The sequence below is a fragment of the Carcharhinus amblyrhynchos genome, chromosome 5 (assembly GCF_965287045.1).
Source record: "Carcharhinus amblyrhynchos chromosome 5, sCarAmb.v2.hapA, whole genome shotgun sequence".
Lineage (NCBI taxonomy): Eukaryota > Metazoa > Chordata > Chondrichthyes > Carcharhiniformes > Carcharhinidae > Carcharhinus > Carcharhinus amblyrhynchos.
The window spans coordinates 80,371,134-80,393,408 of record NC_137328.1 but is presented as its reverse complement, the minus strand read 5'-3'; the positions used below and the strand labels follow the sequence as shown (position 1 = coordinate 80,393,408).

General features: G+C 49.4%; 1 protein-coding gene across 1 annotated transcript in view; it reads left to right on the top strand.

The window, feature by feature from the left end:
* Window positions 1–14,132: 14,132 nt before the first annotated feature.
* Window positions 14,133–22,275, top strand: part of LOC145343135 (membrane protein FAM174A-like) — a 48,862-nt gene continuing 40,719 nt past the window's right edge. The window contains exon 1 of the mRNA XM_080189071.1: window positions 14,133–14,494. Within this exon, the coding sequence (XP_080045197.1) occupies window positions 14,193–14,494 (302 nt within the window). The 5' untranslated portion in view covers window positions 14,133–14,192. The remainder of the gene's footprint in view (window positions 14,495–22,275) is intronic.

Here is a 22,275-nt window from a genome sequence, read left to right as displayed (position 1 = left end):
ACATTTGCCATTGCATTGTGGGAGGAAGTGACTGAAGTGGTGAATACCAGGCGCCTGACACAGTGCTCTGGCTGGCAGTATCGGAAGAAACTGTACGATCTTCTGAAAGCGGTAAGGGTGAGTGAACATCCCTCTTGAAAGCTTGCACATGTTTGGCACGGATCTCCAACCCTGCAACCTGAAGGCCATGCAACAAGTGACCTTTCCCCCAGGAATAGAAACTAACCCTCACTCTTCAATGAGCACTCTTCAGTGGTGACCGCTTTCCCCAGAATTGCCAGCACAACGCCCAAGGCACAGGCACGCAAAGCGCACCATGCACTGCAATATGTTAATGCTTGCTATCCATGTTATGTTCCCACAGGAAAAGAAAATCCACAATGCATGGGAGACGACACAGATTGGTGGTGGTGTGCCTGACCTGAGGCAGCTGAGTAGCATAGAGGAGCGTGCCATGGAGCTGGCAGGGGGTGATGGGCCATCCCAAATTGTCACCAACAACCAGGTCGGCATATAGCATGCAAGCGAGCAGAAGTGCACCGTCAACCTAGGTCCTCCTCAAAGTAAATGCAATGCTGTATGGAATGCCTTGTCCCCGATCCCCTAATGTGTGTTCTTTATTGCAGCTCTGGACCCAGAGGAACCCGGCCCTTCGGGTGTTGCCGCCGGCCTTGCTGTTCTGGAGCCTAATGCCCACGGATCCCAGGATGATACCTCGGAGGGAGGCACTGAGGAATTCCCCGAGGGCAGCACCACTAAAGTATCACCGGCATGTACCACACAACCCACTAACACAGAGACGATCACTACGGTGGGTATCTTTAGTGTTGAGGCTTCTGGATCACAACCTGATGAGCACGTCACAGCCGCTGATGCACATCGGGTGGAGGCGGACACATCTGAGGGCCCGGGCACACGTAGGTCTGCTGGAGACCAGAAGTTAGCTGTCCCCAAGCCAGCTGCTGGGCCTCTGGGTTTGTTCCTCTGGGTTTGTTCCTCCCAAGGCTGATGGAGATACATCAGGAAACCCAGGGAGTTGTGGAAGGGCTGTCAGCGACCACGCTGTGACTGCAAGGCCGTCTAGGGGAGTCAAACAGAGTGCTGTTGCAGGATGCGAACCAGGTCAATAATGCAAGGGTGGTGACCACAGCGTAAAATCTGGCTCAGGGGCCTGTCCTCATGGGTGACAGGGTCCAGGGTATCCTGGAGACACAGGCCACGGGCAAATGTGTTTCTGATATACATGATTCGATGGTCATGGGTGTTGGGGGCACGTGGGAGACACTGCTGGCCATGGCTGGGACTCTTGCTGGCATTCTGGAGACACAGCAGGCTGTGGCTGTGAGCCTTACCAACTTAGCCCAGGCTTAGAGGGCTACTGCCGAGGGGCTCCAGAGCCTGGCTTGCTCACAGAATGCAACAATGGAGGGGCTCCAGAGCTTGGCCGAGTCTCAGAGAGCCAGGGCTGAGGGGTCACTCATCATGGGCAGATGGATCTAGGTCTCCAGGGCCGGCAGAGCCAGGTGACACTGGAGCTTCTGGAGTTCAGTCCAGGTGCCCTGGTGTCTGATGGAATGCCCCCAGGGCCTCTGGGCACCCCAACGGAGGAGGAAAGGTTTGGGCCTATGCTGGGGTCTTCCACCCAGGAGATCCCAGATGTCCAGAGGCCTTCCAGTTCCCCCCATCCTCACACCGGGACATCTCAGAACCAGCAAGATGACAATGTGGCACCAAAACAGTACCATCCGCAAGTCAGCCATGGCCCTCCAGGTCCCAGCCACCCAGGGGACATCACAGGCAACGGGGCATGCATCCCAGCCGGACATCTCCACCTCCTGGGGTAGCACCTAGAAGAAGCAGTAGATAGCATTAAGTTAGAAAGTTGTAGTTCACCAGAGAGCATGGGTGAAGGTCAGCATTAGTCAGGGTTTGGTGATCATTTACATTAAGTACACATTAAACTGTTAATTGCACATCATGCTCTGATTAATCTGATTCTCCTCCCCCCACCCCGACAGCTCAGTGTTCCTGACTCCCAAACACAGAGGTGCTGTCTGTTGAGACTTGCAGACTCATGTTTCAGAGTGCCTGCCCTACCTTCCTCAATGTCCACCAGAACATCCTTGCTGCAAGTAACACCCCCTCCCCCCTCCTCCTTGGCCAAAAATCATGTGTCCCCAACGCTTACATGGGCCAGGGTGGCAGCATGCATTCGGAGTACAGGGAGGAGTCAGATTGAATTGCACTAGGGCCAGGATCCCAGTGTGCACAACAGTGAGTTGTTATCATCCTCCAGCCTTCAACCATTGCCAGCCCAGGCACATTAACAGCTTCAGATGTTTTTGAGGGATAGGGTGGTGGGATGAGAGGGGCAGGGGAAGGGTGATGTGGTGGTTTAAGGGCCTAGGTTGGTTTGGAGGGAGAATAGTGGCTGCACTTGCTCCTGGGGTGTGGTGGATGTGTGATGGTTGCAGCCCCCTCACTGCACGGCACCAGCTAGGTGAAGCAGTTTGCAATCGACGCATCTCTCGCTGCCCTTCCCTGCCAGACACCTGCCATCACCGCCCGCCCAATTTCCTCTGGATCTTCATATGGGTGCCCACCTCGCCACTCCTCCTCCTCCTGCTCCAGCTGGTTTCCCCGCTGCTGGGTGATGTTGTGCAGAGCGCAGCAAATGATAACGGCATGTAATGCATGCACCGGGTCATACTGGAGGCCCCCCCCCAGAGTGGTCCAAGCAACGGCACCACTTCTCCAACAGGCCGATGCACCGCTCAACGACGGATGGGTGGCTGCATGGGCCTTTTTGTCTCCGCCTCGGTCTCGGGGATCCACACAGGTGTCATCAGCCGTGACCTTAGCAGGTATCCTTTGTCACCCAGTAGCCATCCCGGGAGCCTGGGCTGCTCTTCAGAGAGCCCAGGGATGTCCGACTGTCGGGTCACAAAGCTGTCATGAACACTCCCAGGGTGACGTGCATCGTCCTGCATGATCTTGAGCCAATGGTCGCAGATGATTTGAGCGTTCAGGGAGTGGAATCCCTTCCGGTTCACAAATTGCTGTGGCCCTGCATGGGGAGCCCACAAGGCAATGTGCGTCCCATCCACTGTGAGCTGCAGATCCAGGATCCCGGTGATGGATGCGAAGCCAAGAGCTTGGACCTCCTGCTATGCATGGCCCACATTGAAATTAATGCACTGCCCTGCCCGGACACACAGGGCACCTGAGACCTGCTGCACACATCTGTGCATGGACACTTGGGAGATCCAAGCTAGGTCGCCACTGGGAGCCTGGAATGACCTGGAGGAATAGAAATTAAGGAGTGCCGTCACCTTCACATCCACAGAGAGTGCACACTCGCTGCTCCCCTGAGGTGCCAGGTGTGAGAGCACCTCACAAAGGTGTCTCACCGTGGTCTTGGACAACAGCAGCCAGTGGTGGCACATCGTCTCCGAGATGGTTTCGAATGAATTGTGGGGCCTGCACCTCCTTGACCTTAGCAAACCCTGCCTTCTGTGCATCCTCTCGGGAGCCTGCTCATCCACCTCCTGGCCCTCAGTAGCAGCCCTCTGCCCTCCTTCCTGACGGTCTGGTGGCGGCTGCTTTTGTGGTGGTCTCTCCATGTCCACCACCTCCTGAGCTGCCTCGTCCTCCTCCGCTTCTGTCCTTGCTGCCACCAACATGGCCAGTTCCAGATCAAACAAACCAAGGTCCATCTGCATAGTAGGGTTTGGAAAGAGCATAGAATGACAGATTGTTCTCATTGGCTACATAAGAACATAAGAACATAAGAAATAGGAGCAGGAGTAGGCCATCTAGCCCTTCGAGCCTGCCACGCCATTCAATAAGATCATGGCTGATCTGTCGTGGCTCAGTTCCACTTTCCCGCCCTCTCCCCATAACCCTTAATCCCCTCTCTTATCAAAAACCCATCAACCCGCGTCTTAAAAATATTTAGCGAGGCAGCCTCCACCACTTCAACGGGCAGAGAATTCCAGAGATTCACCACCCTTTGAGTGAAGAAGTTCCTCCTCAACTCCGTTCTAAACCGCCTCCCCTTTATCTTGAGGCTGTGCCCCCTAGTCCTACTGTCTTTTTTGAGCGGGAAGAGTCTCTCCACCTCTATCCTATCCATCCCATTCATCATCTTATACGTCTCAATGAGATCTCCCCTCATTCTTCTAAACTCTAACGAGTACAAGCCTAGTTTATTCAGCCTCTCCTCATAGCTCAACCCCCTCAACTCCGGTATCAGCCTAGTAAACCTCCTCTGCACTCCCTCCAAGGCCAAAATATCCTTGCGCAGGTGCGGCGCCCAAAACTGCACACAGTACTCCAGCTGCGGCCTCACCAATGCCCTATACAGCTGCAGCAAGACCTCCCTACTTTTATATTCAATCCCCCTCGCTATGAAGGCCAGCATCCCATTCGCCTTCCTGACCACCTGCTGCACCTGCAAGCTGGGTTTTTGCGACTCATGCACAAGGACCCCGAGGTCCCTCTGCACCGTCGCCTGCTGCAGTTTTTCGCCACGTAAGTAATAGTCCTTCCTACCATTATTCCTACCAAAGTGGACCACCTCACACTTGCCAACATTAAATTCCATTTGCCATTTCCTGGCCCATTCGCCCAGCCTATCTAGACCCATAGACCCAGCACCACCTCAATCCGTCACTTGGGCCAGTACCCCGACTTGTGGGAGTTGGCAACCCCACACAATCCATGGTGCCATGTGAGGCCCAATTTGGGTTTTGTGAGAGTCCCATCATGACAAATGTTGGCACAGATTATGCAGGTCAGTGTGCAGACGTGTGCAATTGCAGCATCTGTTACAGGCATGTGCTGCTGGTCCGTGTCACAGGGCAGGGACAGACTGCAAATCAGCACCTGCTGTGTGCCCAGTGACAGCAGATTCCACACAGTCCATGTCTGAACCTCTGCACTCCGGCCTGGAACAGCAGCTGCTTCTTCTGGTTAGGCCTCAGTCAGCATATGGTGCACTCTTCCCCCATCCCGGAACACCAGCACTCAGTCAAGTCCGTGATCACACCCTGCAGCAAGACAATGCCACTGCAAAGTGCTGTGGAGGGGAAGGGGAAGCAGGAGCCCTTAACACTTCCTCTCAGAGTCAGCTTCAGCGCTGCTTGGAGGATAGGAGGGGGGAGTGGGACTCCCTGATGGAAACTCACCCAGGGAACTGTGAGGAAATGGAAGCCCCCCCATTAGATGTTACTCATTAATGGGCCAACACTTGAAGGTGGCAGGAGGAAAGCCACCAGGCTTCTCCAGGGCCTGCCTGCAACATCTCCTGTGCTCTGCTCGCAGCACTTATCTCCTTATGCCAGTTCAAGGCTGCAATACCAGGTTGCATCTTTTAAATACCTGTTCTAATTTACGCCAAAATTACATCACGCCAAAGAGATGAGAGACACTTACGTGGGCGCAGGTTGCTGTATGGATTCTGATAATTGCATGCAAAGGTATGTAAACTCATGCCAAACAGCGGCCCACCGAGTTTCAGTGGGATCTCAGCAGTGTCATTTTTCACCGGCTGGGAGATGCGCATGGCTCAAAAGAACTGTTGGGGAACCCGCACAATGGGAGAATCGTGGCCCTGGAGTGGGAATTGAACCCAGAATCTTCCATTTGAGAGGTGAGCATACTTCTAGCTGAACCATTGTTGCCACACTTTCAAGTCTGGAATCCTGGCAAATTTTAAAAGTTTACAATGTATTCCAAAATCCAAATCATTTACAGCTATCAAAAGATCTCCATAAATCACGATCTCAATATCCCTTGATCTCTTTATTATCCAAACAAGCTATCAAACTTTTTCCTGAGTGCACTCAATGACTACACACCACAGCTGTCTGGGTAGTGAAGTCCAAAGATTCACAATCCTTTGAGTGAAAAAATGTTTCCTTGATCAACTCTGAGTGGCCATTCTCAAACTGTGACCCTATGTTTTAGATTCCCAATAGCCAGGTGAAATATTTCCTAAGCATCTATTCTGGAAAGCCTCTGAAAAATGTTAGATGCACAGCTGGATCATCTCTCATCCTTCTAAACTTCAGGAAATATGTCAGCTTATCTATTCAACCTCTGCTCGTAGATCAATTCCTTCATCTCAGAAACCAAACTAATGAATTTCCTTTGCACTTCCTCTTAGCTAACAGTCAGCCCAACACAACTGGAGTGAGGGGGGGAGCATGGAGAGTCCCCAGGAGGACTGTAAGGGGAGGGTGCCTCCTGGGCAATGCCAGCCTGGCCCCCAGCACTGCCCAAGGGGTGCCTTGGCATTGCCTACCAGGCATTGAGTAGTGCCAGGAGGATGGGGTCAGAGGGTGTGGAGCGTATGGGGTATATAGGGGCAGGGCCTATGCGGGATAGATCGGTGGAGGTGGAGGGTCCTGCTGCCACTCTTCACTGGGGATCAGTGGCAGAGAGAGGGAAGGGGCTGATCAGGACTGGCCACTGGGACAGGGGGTGGCCTGCCAGGAGTATCGGGGACGCGGGGTCGGTGGGGGGGGGGGGGTGGAGGGCAGAGGGGTGTAGTTGGAACTGTGGAGGGGGAGGGTGTTCAGGGACATCAGGGGTGGGATATTGGCAGATGTCTGGGAGGATAGCGATGGTGGGGGAGGGAGGGTGAGGGGTCTCATGGCTAGAGATGGGGGGTTGCTGTGTTGGTTAGCGAATGGACTGGCCAGTGATCTGGCAGGCTAGTGATCGGAAGGCCAGCAGTACGTGCACCGCCTGCTCAATGCCATGCTGCCGGTCTCTCCAGCAGCAGGAGGCCCCACCCCTGTACTTTCATCATGAATCTCACAAGTGCTCGGTGTGGGAGATTCATTTTGAAAATCCCACTAAAAAAAAAGTGGGATTTACTCCAGTTTTTATGCAAATTCGGCTCTTAGAATTTTTTTAGAAGAATCCCGTCCATTAAGTTTCATGGCACCTGAAAGGGTTAAGAATCATTAAATGCGGCAAAGCTGGGAAATTGCTGGAGTTGTAAGGTATAAGCTGCAAAACCATGGTTAAAGAGGCTTTGACAGTACACTAGAAGGCTGTAACTACATATATCACTGTTTTTCAGATCACATCCCAAGACACACAGACTGGATTTATCCCTTTCCCACCCGCCAGGAGAATCACAGTGGGCAGGACAGAAAATTTGGTGGACCATTTAAAGGTCCGTGGACCTGAAGCTGGAATTTCCGTGCTTTGTTAGGAATCCTAAGTCACTACGCAGGGGGTAATACAGCAGATGGTAATGCAGTGCAGTACAGCAGGCTTATTTGGAATTACGAGCTTTTGGAGTGCTGCTCCTTCATCAGGTTGTTAACTCGGCAGTCAGAACTTCACTCTGTGCGTGTGCTCTCGTAAGGAGCCACTTGCACACTTTTTTTTGTTTAATAATGCAGTGCGATATGGCAGGCAGTAATGCAGTGTGATACAGCAGACAATAATGCAGTGTAATGCAACAAACATGTAATGCAGTGTGATACAGCAGGCACTAATGCAGTGAGATACACCAGACAGTAATGCAGTGTGATAGAGCAAGCTATAATGCAATGTAATACAGCAGGCAGTAATGCAGTGTAATAGAGCAGGCAGTAATGCAGTGTGATACAGCAGGCACTAATGCAGTGAGATACCGCAGACAGTAATGCAGTGTAATAGAGCAGGCAGTAATGCAATGTGATATAGCAGGCAGTAATGCAAGTTTGATGCAGCAGACAGTAATGCAGTGAAATACAGCAGACAATAATGCAATGTGATACAGCAGGCACTAATGCAGTGATACAATGGGCAATAAGGCAGTGTGATACAGCAGGCAATAAGGCAGATCTAATGATTAAATAAAGGTAACTACAAATACATGAAGGAGCTGGCCAGAGTTGATTGGAAAGGGAGCCTAGCAGAGAAGACAGTGGAATAGATATGGCAGGAGTTTTTGAGGATTAATCAGGAGACAAAACAGAAATTCATCCCTAGGAGGAGGAGATCTGCTAAGGGGAGGACGAGGCATCCATGGCTGACAACGTAAGTTAGGGACAGCATAAACGCCACAGAAAGAGCATACAAAGTGGCAAAGATTAGTGGAAGCCAAGGGATTGAGAAGCCTTTAAAAGCGAGCAGAGGACAACTAAAAAAGCAATAGTGGGGGGAGAAAATGAAATGGGAGTGTGAGCTAGCTAGTAATATCAAAGAAGATAGGAAGAGTTTTTTCAATATATGAAAGGTAAGAAAGAGGTAAAAATAGCCATTGGAGCACTGGAAAATTAGGCTGGAGAAGTAATAATAGGAAACAAAGCAATGGCAGAGGAACTGAGTAGTTACTTTGCATCAGTCTTCACGGTGGAAGACACCAGTGGGATAAAAACATAAGAACTAGGAACAGGAGTAGACCATCTGGCCCCTCGAGCCTGCTCCACCATTCAGTAAAATCATGGCTGATCTTTTTGTAGACTCAGCTCCACTTACCTGCCCGCTCGTCATAACCCTTAATTCCTTTACTGTTCAAAAATGTATCTATTCTTGCCTTAAAAACATTCAATGAGGTAGCCTCAACTAATCACTGGGCAGGGAATTCCACAGATTCACAACACCCTGTGTGAAGAAGTTCCTCCTCAACTCAAACCTAAATCTACTTCCTCTTATTTTGAGGCTATGCCCCCTAGTTCTAGTTTCACCGGCCAGTGGAAACAACTTCCCTGTTTCTATCTTATCTATGCTCTTCATAATCTTATATGTTTCCATAAGATCTCCCCTCATTCTTCTGAATCTCAAGGAGTATACCCCAGTCTACTCAGTCTCTCCTCATGAGCCAACCCTCTCAACTCCGGAATCAACCTAGTGAATTTCCTCTGCACCCCCTCCAGTGTCAGTATATCCTTTCTCAAGTAAGGAGACCAAAACTGTACACAGTACTCCAGGTGTGGCTTCACCAGCACCTTATACAGCTGCAACATAATCTCACTGTTTTTAAACTCCATCCCTCTAGCAATAAAGGACAAAATTCCATTTGCCTTCTGAATTACCTGTTGCATCTGCAAACCAACCCTTTGCGATTCCTGCACAAGGACACCCAGGTCTCTCTGCACAACAGTATGCTGAAATTTTTTACCATTTAAATAACGTCCATTTGTCCCATTGTTTAAGAAGGGGAGCAGAGACTTCCCTGGGAATTACAGACCAGTGAGTCTTACTTCTGTAGTGGGCAAGGTTTTAGAAAGAATTATTAGGGATAGGATTTATAGTTATTTGGAGAGTAATGAATTGATTAGAGATAGTCAGCATGGTTTTGTAGCGGGAAGGTCGTGCCTTACTAACCTTATTGAGTTCTTTGAGAAGGTGACCAAAGAGGTGGATAGGGGTAAGGCAGTAGATGTGGTATATATGGATTTTAGTAAGGCGTTTGATAAGGTTCACCATGGTAGGCTTCTGCACAAAATGCAGATGTATGGGATTGGTGGTAATTTAGGTACTTGGATCAGGAATTGGTTAGCTGATAGGAGACAGAGGGTGGTGGTTGATGGTAATTATTCATCATGGAGTTCGGTTACGAGTGGTGTGCCTCAGGGATCTGTTTTGGGGCCACTGCTGTTTGTAATCTTTATTAATGATCTGGATGAGGGTATAGTTGGGTGGATTAGTAAGTTTGCTGATGACACCAAAGTCGGAGGTGTGGTAGATTGTGAGGAAGGGTGTCGAAGTTTGCAGGGTGACTTGGGCAGGTTGCAGAGCTGGGCCGCGAGGTGGCGGATGGAGTTTAATGCGGAGAAGTGTGAGGTAATCCATTTCGGTAGGAATAACAGATGTGTTGAGTATAGGGCTAACGGGAGGACTTTGAATAGAGTGGAGGAGCAGAGGGATCTAGGTGTATGTGTACATAGATCCCTGAAAGTTGGGAATCAAGTAGATAAGGTTGTTAAGAAGGCGTACGGTGTCTTGGCGTTTATTGGTAGGGGGATTGAATTTAGGAGTCGCAGCGTCATGTTGCAACTGTACACAACTCTGGTGCGGCCGCACTTGGAGTACTGTGTGCAGTTCTGGTCCCCACATTACAGGAAGGATGTGGAGGCTTTGGAGAGGGTGCAGAGGAGGTTTACCAGGATGTTGCCTGGTATGCAGGGGAGGTCCTATGAGGAGAGACTGAGGGATTTGGGGTTGTTTTCACTGGAAAGAAGGCGGCTAAGAGGGGATCTTATAGAAACATATAAGATGATTAGAGGTTTAGATAGGGTGGATGGTGATAGCCTGTTTCCTCAGATGGAGAAATCTAGCACGAGGGGGCATGGCTTTAAATTAAGGGGGGGTAGTTATAGGACGGATGTCAGGGGCAGGTTCTTTACCCAGAGGGTGGTGAGGGACTGGAATGCCCTGCCTGCTGCAGTTGTAAATGCGCCTAGTTTGGGGGCGTTTAAGAGATTGGTGGATAGGTTTATGGACGAAAAGGGATTGGTTTAGATTAGTGGGTCAATGTTTTTTTTTTAGAAATAAGACTGGTCGGCGCAACATTGTGGGCCGAAGGGCCTGTTCCGCGCTGTAATGTTCTATGTTCTATTTTGCTGTTATTCCTATCAAAATTGATGCCAGAGCTCTAGAAAAGTCAGGGGGCATAGGTGAGTGTAGTGGTTATCACTAAGGAGAAGGTTGTGGGGAAACTGAAAGGTCTGAAGGTGGATAGGTCATCTGGACTCTAGGGACTGCACCCCAAAGTTCTAAAAGATATAGCTGAGGAAATTGTGGCAGCATTGGTGGTGATCTTTCAGGAATCACTGGAGGCAGGGAGGTTAGCAGAGGAGTAGAAAGTAACTAATGTAATGGCACTGTTTAAGAAGGGAGGGAGGCAGCAGATGGGAAATTATAGGCTGGAAAGCCTGACTTCAGTTACTGGCAAGATTTTAGAGTCCATTATTAAAGATGAGATTGCAGAGTTCTTGGAAGTGAAGATAAAGTTGGACTGAATCAGCGCAGCTTTGTCAAGGGGAGGTCATGTCTGACAAATCTGTTGGAGTTCTTTGAGGAGGTAACAAGGAAGTTAGATAAAGGAAAACCAGTGGATGTGATTTATTTAAATTTCCAGAAGGCTTTTGACACGGTGCCGCACAGGAGAGTGTTAAATAAGTTAAGATCCCATGGAGTTAAGGGTAAGATCCAGGCACAGATAAAGGATTGGCTGATTGGCAGAAGGCAGAGAGTGGGGATAAAGGGATCTTTTATTTTCAAAATGGCAGCCTGTGACTAGTGGAGTTGGGACCACAACATTTCACTATATACATTAATGATTTGGAAGAAGTAACTGAAGGCACTGTTGCTAAGTTTGCAGATGATATAAAGATATGTAGACGGACAGCTAGTATTGAGGAAGCAGGGTATGCAGAAAGACTTGGATATGTTAGGAGAGTGGGCAAAGAAGTGGCAGATAGAATACAATGTGGAAAAGTGTGAGATTATGCACTTTGGAAGGAGGAATGAAGGCATAGACTATTTTCTAAATAGGGAAATGCTTAGGAGATCAGAAACACAAAGGGACTTGGGAGCCATTGTTCAAGCTTCTCTTAAGGTTAACATGCAGGTTCAGTTGGCAGTTAGGAAGGCAAGTGCAATGTTAGCATTCATGTTGAGAGGACTAGAATACAAAAGCGGGAGTGTACTTCTGAGGCTGTATAAGGTTCTGATGCAGACATCTGTTTGGAGTATTGTGAACAGTTTTGAGCCCCGTTTCTTAGGAAGAATGTGCTGGCCTTGGAAAGGGTCCAGAGGAGGTCCACGAGAATGATTCTTCGAATGAAGAGCTTGTTGTATGAGGAACGGTTGAGGACTCATACTCGTTGGAGTTTAGAAGGATAAGGGGGGGATTTTATTGAAACTTACAGGATACTGCAAGGCCTGGATAGAGTGGATGTGGAGAGGATGTTTCCACTCGTAGGAAAAACTAGAAGCAGGCGGCACAACCTCAGGCTAAAGGGACAATCCCTTAAAACAGAGACAGAATAGAAGCCCTACAGTACAGAAATAGGCCATTTGACCCATCGAGTCTGCACTGACCACAATCCCACCCATGCCCTACCCCAATATCGCTACATATTTACCCACTAATCCCTCTAACCTACGCATCTCAGGACATAAACAGGCAAATGTTTTTAGCATGACCATTCAACCTAACTTGCACATCTTTGGACTGTGGGAGGAAACCGGAGCACCCGGAGGAAACCCATGCAGACACGAGGAGAATGTGCAAATTCCACACAGACAGTGAACCAAGCTGGGAATCCGGAGGAGTAATTCCTTCAGCAAGACATTGGTGAATCTGTGAAACTGTTGCTGCAGAAGGCTGTGGAGACCAAGTCATTGAATGTCTTTAAGATAGAGCTGGATAGGTTCCTGATTAATACGGGGATTGGGGTTATGGGGAAAAGGCAGAAGAATGGGATTGAGAAAAATATCAGCCATGATTGAAAGGCGGAGCAGACTCGATGGGCCGAGTGGCTTAATTCTGTTCCTATGTCTTATGATGCAACAGGCAGTAATGCAGTGTGGTACAGCAGGCAGTATTGTAGCATAATACAACAGACTGTAATGCAGTGTGATGCATTGTAATACAGCAGTTAGTAATGTAGTGTAATACAGCAGACTGTAATGCACTGCAATACAGCAGACTGTAATACAGTGTAATGCAGCAGAATACAGCAGACTGTAATGCAACGTGATGCAGAGTACTACAGCAGGCAGTAATTCAGTGTGGTACAGAAGACAGTAATACAGTGCAATACAGCAGACAGGAATGCAACGTAGTACCACAGGCAGTTACAAAGTACCCTCACAATACCAGGTTAAAGTCCAACAGATATGTTTGGTAGCACGAGCTTTCAGAACACTGCTCCCAGCATCAGGTGAATGTCCTGATGAAGGAGCAGCACTCTGAAAGCTCCTGCTACTAAATAAACTTGTTGGACTTTATCCTGGTGTTGTGAGACTACTTACTGTGCCTATCTCGGTCCAATGCCAGCAAGTCCACATCATAGCAGGTATTGATGCAGTGTGATACAGCAGACAGGAATGCAGTATGATATAGTTGACAATAATGTAATGTGATGTAGCAGATAGTAATGCAGTGCAACAAAGCAGGCAGGAATGCAGTGTGATGCAACATAGTGTGGTGCAGCAGGCAGTGATGCAGTGTGATGCAGCAGACAGTGATGCAGTGTGATCCAACAGACAGTAACACAGTATGATCCGACAGGCAGTAATGCAGTGTGATCCAGCAGGCAGTAATGCAGTATGATACAACAGGCAGTAATGTTGTGTGGTATAGCAAGTAGTAATGCAGTTTGATGCAGGAGGGTGTGGTAGAGCAGTCAGTAATGTGGTGTGATGCAGCAGGCAGTAATGCGGTGTGATGCAGCAGGGTGTGGTGCTGCAGGCAGTAATGCAGTGCAGTGCAGCAGACAGTAATGCAGTGTGATGCTGCAGGGTGTGGTACAGCAGACAGTAATGTGCTGTAATGCAGCATGGTGTGGTACAACAGGCAGTAACACAGTGGTGCAGCAGACAGTAATGCTGTGATGCAGCAGGCAGTAACGCGGTGTGATACAGCAGGGTGCGATGCAGCAGGCAGTTATACAGTGTCGTACAGCAACTGAGTTGAGGAGGAACTTCTTCACTCAAAGGGTGGTGAATTTCTGGAATTCTCTGCCCGTTGATGTGGTGGAGGCTACCTCGCTAAATGTATTTAAGTCATGGATAGATAGTTTTTTGGTAGGCAAGGGAACTAAGGGTTATGGGGAGAAAGCAGGAAAGTGGAACTGAGCCACTTCAGATCAGCCATGATCTTATTGAATGGTGGGACAGGCTCAAAGGGCTACATGGCCTACTCCTGCTCCTACTTCTTATGTAGGCAGTAATGCTGTGTGGTGCAGCAGTCAGTAACGCAGCAGGCAGTAATGCAGTGTGCTGCAGCAGGCAGTAACGCAGCAGGCAGTAATGCTGTGTGCTGCAGCAGGATGCCGGATCTTCTGTGGAAACAATTGAGCGTTTCCGGGTTGGTGACGTCAGCCTGCGCGAACCTGTGTTCCCGGCGCGAGGCGGAGGCTGCACTGCGCAGCCGTAGCGAGTCGAGTCGAGTGGTGTGGAGGGGGGTGCCGGGCCGAGCGGCCTGACAGCCAGCAGCGGCCTGCGGCTCTGAGATGTGGCGGGGTCTGTGCGTGCCGTGGCTGCTGATGTGGGCCGAAGACGCTTCCATGGTGGCGTCGCTGTTGATGAAGTCGCTGGGAAACCGGACGGAGGCGGGCCAGGCACCGGGGCACCCAGTCAACAGCAGCAGCGACAGCACCGGGCTGACGGCGGCGACGGCAGGCAAGCACCAGGAGGGCGGACAGCACAGGACTGAGTCCCCTGTGGAACAGACCATGATGATCCAGAGAGCTCTCTATGTGCTGGTGGTGGTCACTGCCCTGGTCGTCATCTACTTCGTAGTGAGGACCATCAGGTGAGGGGGAGGGATTCCCAGGTAGGGCAGTGCCCCTGGTTCATGTTAACACTGACAGCCCAGGCTGGAGAACCAGAAGGCTGCAGTAATAAGAGGAAAGCACAGAAATGTGGACAGCACAGAGATAAGCCATTCAGTCCATCATATCTGTGTCAGCTCTCCAGGTGAGCAATCCACCTAGTGCCATTCTCTCAACTTCCCCCCATAACGCACCACATTCTTTCTTCCAGCCTGTTTTTGAATGCCTCAGTTGAACCTGCTTCCACCACCGTCCCCAAGGTAGCACATTCCACATCCTAACCAGGAGGAAGAATACATCTTTAGTTCTATTGAGCGCTGCCAACATCAGGTATTGCAAACTCAAGATCTTTCTTGAACAAAATTAAGAATATACAGACCATAAAGCTGACCTGTACATGGCAGTATCTGCTGATGATAATAATTGGAGAAATAATACTAAACACTGACCACTAACTTTGAGACTCACCATCCCTGAAGTGTATGGTATTATTAGGGTTGGCTGCAATTTCAGTAGACATTGACATTGTCATCATGCCCTCAACAATGAAGCAGGTCAGCTGTGTTGTCGACAGTCGGTTCAAAACAGAATGTGCTGTCCTGGTGATGGATTGTTCAGGTCAGCCATTGCTCAGCTGGTGGCACTCTTGCTTGTTCCGTTAGAAAGTTTTGCATTCTCAAATCCCATTTGTTACTTGAGCACAATCTAAGCTGACAGTTCAGTGCAGTGTACTGAGGGAGTGCTGTACTGTCAGAAATGCCACTTTCAGATGAAACCCTCTCAGGTGGGTGCAGAATATTCCAGGACACTATTTTGAAGATGAGCAGGGGACATATCTTTGTTATCCAGCCAATATTTATCTCTCAATTGACATTGCAAGATCAGATAATCTATCATTATTAAATTGTTGTTTTTGAGAATTTCCTACATGCTTATTGGTTGCAGCATTCTTATGTTGTAGCAGTGACTATATTTCACCAGCTGTAAGGACTATGGGACATCCAGTGTTGTAAACAATGCTATATAAATGTAAGCTACTTCTTATTCTTTTTGTAAGGAATATGAAAGAGTGGGGTATTCTGCGTCTTGAGCTGATCACTGAGTTCATAGCTGATTTGCACCTCAACTCCATTTACCTGTTTTAATCCACATCCTTACCTAACAATTTATCTCTCTTGAAAGCGCTCATTGCCCTAGCATTTGCAGTTTTTTGATGGTGAGAGTTTTATATTTCTATATACTTGTTCCTGATTTTGTTCCTGAATAAGAACATAAGAACATAAGAAATAGGAGCAGGAGTAGGCCATCTAGCCCTTCGAGCCTGCCCCGCCATTCAATAAGATCATGGCTGATCTGTCGTGGCTCAGTTCCACTTTCCCGCCCTCTCCCCATAACCCTTAATCCCCTCTCTTATCAAGAACCCATCAACCCACTTCTTAAAAATATTTAGCGAGGCAGCCTCCACCACTTCAACGGGCAGAGAATTCCAGAGATTCACCACCCTTTGAGTGAAGAAGTTCCTCCTCAACTCCGTTCTAAACCGCCTCCCCTTTATCTTGAGGCTGTGCCCCCTAGTCCTACTGTCTTTTTTGAGCGGGAAGAGTCTCTCCACCTCTATCCTATCCATCCCATTCATCATCTTATACGTCTCAATGAGATCTCCCCTCATTCTTCTAAACTCTAACGAGTACAAGCCTAGTTTATTCAGCCTCTCCTCATAGCTCAATCCCCTCAACTCCGGCATCAGCCCAGTAAACCTCCTCTGCACTCCCTCCAGGGCCAAAATATCCTTGCGCAGGTGCGGCGCCCAAAACTGCACACAGTACTCCAGCTGCGGCCTCACCAATGCCCTATACAGCTGCAGCAAGACCTCCCTACCTTTATATTCAATCCCCCTCGCTATGAAGGCCAGCATCCCATTCGCCTTCCTGACCACCTGCTGCACCTGCAAGCTGGGTTTTTGCGACTCATGCACAAGGACCCCGAGGTCCCTCTGCACCGTCGCCTGCTGCAGTTTTTCGCCACGTAAGTAATAGTCCTTCCTACCATTCTTCCTACCAAAGTGGACCACCTCACACTTGCCAACATTAAATTCCATTTGCCATTTCCTGGCCCATTCGCCCAGCCTATCTAGATCCTTCTGCAGACTCTCCACACCCTCCGCACAATTTGCCTTTCCCCCAATCTTGGTGTCATCAGCAAATTTCGACACCCTGCACTCGGTTCCCTCCTCCAGATCATCTATATAAATGGTAAATAGCTGAGGCCCCAGCACCGACCCCTGGGGCACCCCACTAGTCACCAACCGCCAATCCGAATAGCACCCATTGACCCCCACTCTCTGCCTCCTATTTGACAACCAATCCTCTATCCACGCTAACACCCTACCCCCAACTCCATGTCCCCTGACCTTCTGCAATAACCTCTTGTGAGGTACCTTGTCAAACGCCTTCTGAAAATCCAGAAAGACCACATCCACCGGCTCTCCTCTATCCACTGCCCTAGACACATCCTCATAGAACTCCAGTAAATTTGTCAGACACGACTTCCCTTTAATGAAACCGTGTTGCGTCCGCCCTATCAAGCAATTCCCTTCAAGATGCCTCGCAATTTCCTCCTTAATGACGGATTCTAACATTTTACCTACCACAGACGTTAAACTAACCGGCCTATAATTCCCCGCCTTTTGCCTGGCACCCTTCTTAAACAATGGCGTAACATTAGCCGTTTTCCAATCTTCCGGCACTTCCCCGGAATCCAGCGACGTCTGGAAAATAACCACCAAGGCATCCACTATAACCTCCGCCATTTCTTTCAGAACCCTCGGATGCATTCCATCCGGTCCTGGGGACTTGTCCACAATCAGCCCCTCCAGTCTGTCGAGCACCACCTCTCTAGTAACAGTAATGTCATTAAGACCCTCCATTCCTACCACCTTTCCATCGCTAACACCCGGCAAATTATTCACGTCCTCCTCCGTGAATAACAGCTTCATTTTTATGATCATGTCCCCGTATTCTTTCTTTTCCTTTGAGAGGGTCCTTCATATTCACCTGAACAAATCCTTTTAACATTTGAAACATCTTAATATCAAATGTTTGTGGGTATGATTTATGTTGATCTCCAGAGACACTCACGAAAGTCTGACATGAGAATGTTAGCAAAAATGAAAACCCATGTAAATGTTTAGAACTGCAGCGATTGAGGGCCCGGATCAGGCAACTCGAGGGGCGACTGGAAGATGCGTTTCTAGTTAGGGAGAATGAGGAGATAATGGCTGGGAAACATGAGCAGGAGGAGGTCTCAAGGGCGGAAGAGAAGGGAGGATGGACGACTGTTAGGAGGGGAAAGAGGAAGAAGAAGAGTAGTCAGGGTCCCCCGGCCTCCCCGGAGGCCCCCCAAGGTTCGTCGGCAGGGGCACAGAAAAATAGGAAGGAAGGGGAGACTGATTTAGAGGGACGGAAAGGGTCTGGTAAGGTGATAGTGGTAGGGGATGGGAGGGTCCGAGGGATTGATAGGAGGTTCTGTGGGCAAGGGCGCGACTCCAAGATGGTGGTCTGCCTCCCTGGAGCAGGGGTAAAAGATATAATGGAAAGGGTAGAGGGAATTTTGAAAGGGGAGGGGACCCAGGCAGAGGTCATAGTACACGTAGGGGAGGGGGATATAGGAAGGAGGAGTAGGGGAGAGGTCCGTAGGCAATTTAGGGAGTTGGGGGCCAAACTAAAGGGCAGGACCTCTAGGGTGGCACTGTCTGGGTTGCTGCCCAGTATGAGCAGGGCTAAGAATGACGAGATCATGCAGTTGAATGCATGGTTGAGGGACTGGTGTAGGGTAGAGGGGTTTACTTATGTAGATCATTGGGAGGTGTTTAGGAGAGAAAGGCAACTGTACAGGAGGGGTGGGGAGGATTTGAACGGGAGGGGGACTAGTGTCTTAGCAGGGAGGTTAGCTGGGGTGTTCAGGAATGATTTAAACTAATAGGGAAGGGGGGTGGGGAGGTGGCTGGGAGAGAGACGGGTGAAAGGAAAATTATAAGGGAGAAGGTGGTTCCGAGGGACATTTGTGGGTTGAACTGTGTCTGTTTCAATGCTAGGAGTGTGGCAGGGAAAACGGATGAGCTTAGGGCCTTGATGTTTGTGAGGCAGTTGGATGTGGTGGCTGTAACGGAGACGTGGTTACGGGAAGGGCAGGACTGGCAGCTGAATGTTCCTGGGTACAGGTGTTTTAGGTGTGACAGAGGAGGGTTGAAGAGAGGTGGAGGGGTGGCACTGTTAGTCAAGGAAAACATCACAGTAGTGCAGAGGGAGGGCGATATGGAAGAGATAGGGATTGAGTCGCTGTGGGTGGAGTTGAGGAATAAAAAGGGAGAGATCACACTGCTAGGGGTGTACTATAGGCCACCCAACAGCCCAAAGTCAGTGGAGGAGGGAATTTGCAGGGGTATTTTGGACAGGTGCAGAAAGAATAGAGTGGTTGTAGTGGGTGATTTTAATTTTCCCGGAGTGAATTGGAGGGGGCCTAGAGCTGGGGGTATGGAGGGAGAGGAGTTTGTGAAATGTGTTATGGAAGGGTCGCTAGAACAGTATGTAACTTGCCCGACTAGGGGAGGGGCTATACTGGATTTAGTGTTGGGAAACGAGCCAGGGCAGGTGGGTGAGGTAGAGGTAGGCGAACATGTGGCGAACAGTGACCACAAGTCCGTCTACTTTAGGATAAAAATGGAAAGGGACGAGTGCCGTCCAAGCGGGAGTGTGCTGAACTGGGGAAAGGCGAGCTATGGCAGGATTAGGAGGGAGCTGCAGCAAACTGACTGGGAGGGACTGTTAGCTGGCAAGTCCACGGTTGGCAAGTGGGAGGCTTTTAGGGACAAAATGAAATGGTTGCAGGGGAGGTTTGTTCCGGTTAAGCGAAAGGATGGGAAAGGTAGGATTAGAGAGCCGTGGATTACGGGGGATATTGAAGACTTGGTTAGGAAGAAGAGGGAGGCGTATGATAGGTCAAAACAAATGGGTACGGAGTGTGCGCTGGAGGAATATAGAGAGAGTAGGAGGGAGCTAAAAAGGGGAATTAGAAGGGCGAAGAGAGGGCATGAGATGGCTTTGGCCGGTAGGATTAAGGATAATCCTAAGGCATTTTATTCCTATATTAGAGGCAAGAGAGTAGTTAGAGGGAAAATTGGTCCTCTTAGGGACAAGAGTGGAGAGTTGTGTATTGAGTCGGAGGGAATGGGGGAGCTCCTGAATGAATACTTTGCGTCGGTATTCACGAAGGAGAGGGGTTCGGAATCGTGCGGTCTCTTGGAGGGAGCGGAGGTTCAGTTGCAGGATATAGTTATTACGAGAGAGGAAGTGCTAGGGCTTTTAGGTAGCGTAAGGACGGATAAAGCTCCGGGGCCTGATGGTATTTATCCCAGGCTGCTTAGGGAGGCGAAAGATGAAATTGCTGGGCCTCTGGCGCACATCTTTGTCTCTTCTTTGGACACAGGTGAGGTCCCAGAAGACTGGAGGGTAGCAAATGTGGTCCCGTTGTTCAAAAAAGGTAGTAGGGATAACCCTGGGAATTATAGGCCAGTGAGTTTGACGTCGGTGGTAGGGAAGTTAATGGAAAAAATACTTAGGGGTAGGATGTATGAGCATTTGGAGCGTTGCGATCTGATTAGGGATACGCAACATGGCTTTGTTAGAGGGAGGTCTTGCCTTACGAATCTGGTGGAATTCTTTGAGGAGGTGACAAAAACGGTTGACGATGGGAGAGCCGTTGATGTCATCTACATGGATTTCAGTAAGGCGTTTGACAAAGTCCCTCACGGTAGGCTGGTAGAAAAGGTTAAGGCGCATGGGATACGAGGCCAGGTAGTTAGGTGGATTGAGAACTGGTTGGGAAATAGGAGACAGAGGGTAGTTGTGGAGGGTACCTTGTCGGGCTGGAGGCCAGTGACCAGTGGTGTGCCGCAGGGCTCGGTACTGGGACCTCTCCTCTTTGTAGTCTACATAAATGACTTAGAAGAGGGAGTAGGTGGTGTGATCAGCAAGTTTGCTGATGACACCAAGATGGCAGGGTTGGCGGGTACAGAACTGGATTGTCAGGTGATACAACAGGATATAGATAGGTTGGTGCAGTGGGCAGATAGGTGGCAGATGGCATTTAATCCTGACAAATGCGAGGTGATGCATTTTGGAAGGAATAATGCAGAGAGGAGTTATGTGATAAAAGGTAGGCCGATTAGGAGTATAGATGTACAGAGAGACCTGGGAGTGCAGGTCCACAAATCCATGAAGGTTGTGTCACAAGTGGAGAACGTTGTTAGGAAGGCTTATGGGATGTTAGCCTTTATAGGAAGGGGCTTAGAGTATAAAAGCTGCCGTCTAATGCTTCAGTTATACAGAACGTTGGTTAGACCGCATTTGGAGTACTGCGTCCAGTTCTGGTCACCTTATTACCGGAAGGACGTGGAGTCTCTGGAAAGGGTGCAGAGGAGGTTTACCAGGATGTTGCCTGGCATGGGGGGACTGGGTTACGAGGAGAGACTGAAGAGACTGGGGCTATTCTCCTTGGAAAGAAGGAGATTGAGAGGGGACATGATAGAGGTATATAAGATACTGAAGGGAATAGATAGAGTTAATAGTGAGAGACTGCTCCCTAGACTGGGTACGAACACAAGAGGTCATCAATTAAGGGTGAGGGGGGGGAGGTATAATTTGGAGGTAAGAGGAAGGTTCTTTACACAGAGAGTTGTGGGGGTCTGGAATGCGCTACCGAGTAGGGTGGTGGAGGCAGGCACGTTGGACTCGTTTAAGATGCAGTTAGATAGGCATATGAGTGAAACGGGAATGGCGGGATATGGTAGGGGCTATTAAATAGGGTAAACCTCGGGAGACACCGGAAGGGCAGGCTGTATAACTAATATGTTTTGTCTTTATTCCACAGGTGGAGGTCCACCTCGTGTCAAGCGAGGGGCATGCACACGGCAGGTTGTGCGTGGGCTGCTCTTGGAAGTCCAGGAGTGGCCTAGTACTTCATGTCGGTGTGTGTGCTTGATCCTGGACCGATAGACGGGCTCCACAACAGCTCAGTGACTAGCACTGCTAGCTGTGCAGATACATGGATTTGGGCCTGTGTCTGTGGGAGTTTGCGCATTCTCCCTGTGGCTGCGTGGGTTTCCTCCGGGCGCTCCGGTTTCCTCCCACACCCCAAAGATGTGCTCTTAGGCTAATTGGTTTCCACCAAATTGACACTATTTCTTCCCTGAATCTGACTGAGTAGGGTCCCATTCGTAGACATGCAGGGTAGAATAGGTGTAGGGCGATGCGGCGGCGCGGGCTCGTTGGGCCGAAGGGCCTGTTTCCCGTGCTGGGTTGTTCTTTGTTCTTTGTATGAAATTGGAGACAACCTTTTGACATGGGTAGGGAATTTATTGGGGAGATAGAAAACGAAGTAGGGATAATGGATATGTATTCCAATTGACAGGATGTGGCTAGTGGTCTCCAACAATAAGTGCACAAACTACTTTGTCAGTCACTTTCTTCCCGTCCCCTATTTCATCAGTTCACATTTCCCCTAAGGTTGTCCCCAATCCTACCTGAACCCACAATTTTTTCTATTTTCTATCTCCTCTCTCAGTTCATCTTGTCCTTTAGACTGACCTTTCGTTCCCTTGGCACTATTCCCATCAAACTGTTGGCAAAGCAAATTGCCTCCTTGACCCCAAGTTCACTGACAATGTCCATGGTCCTCTAGCCTTAGAAACTGTCCACATTGTGTT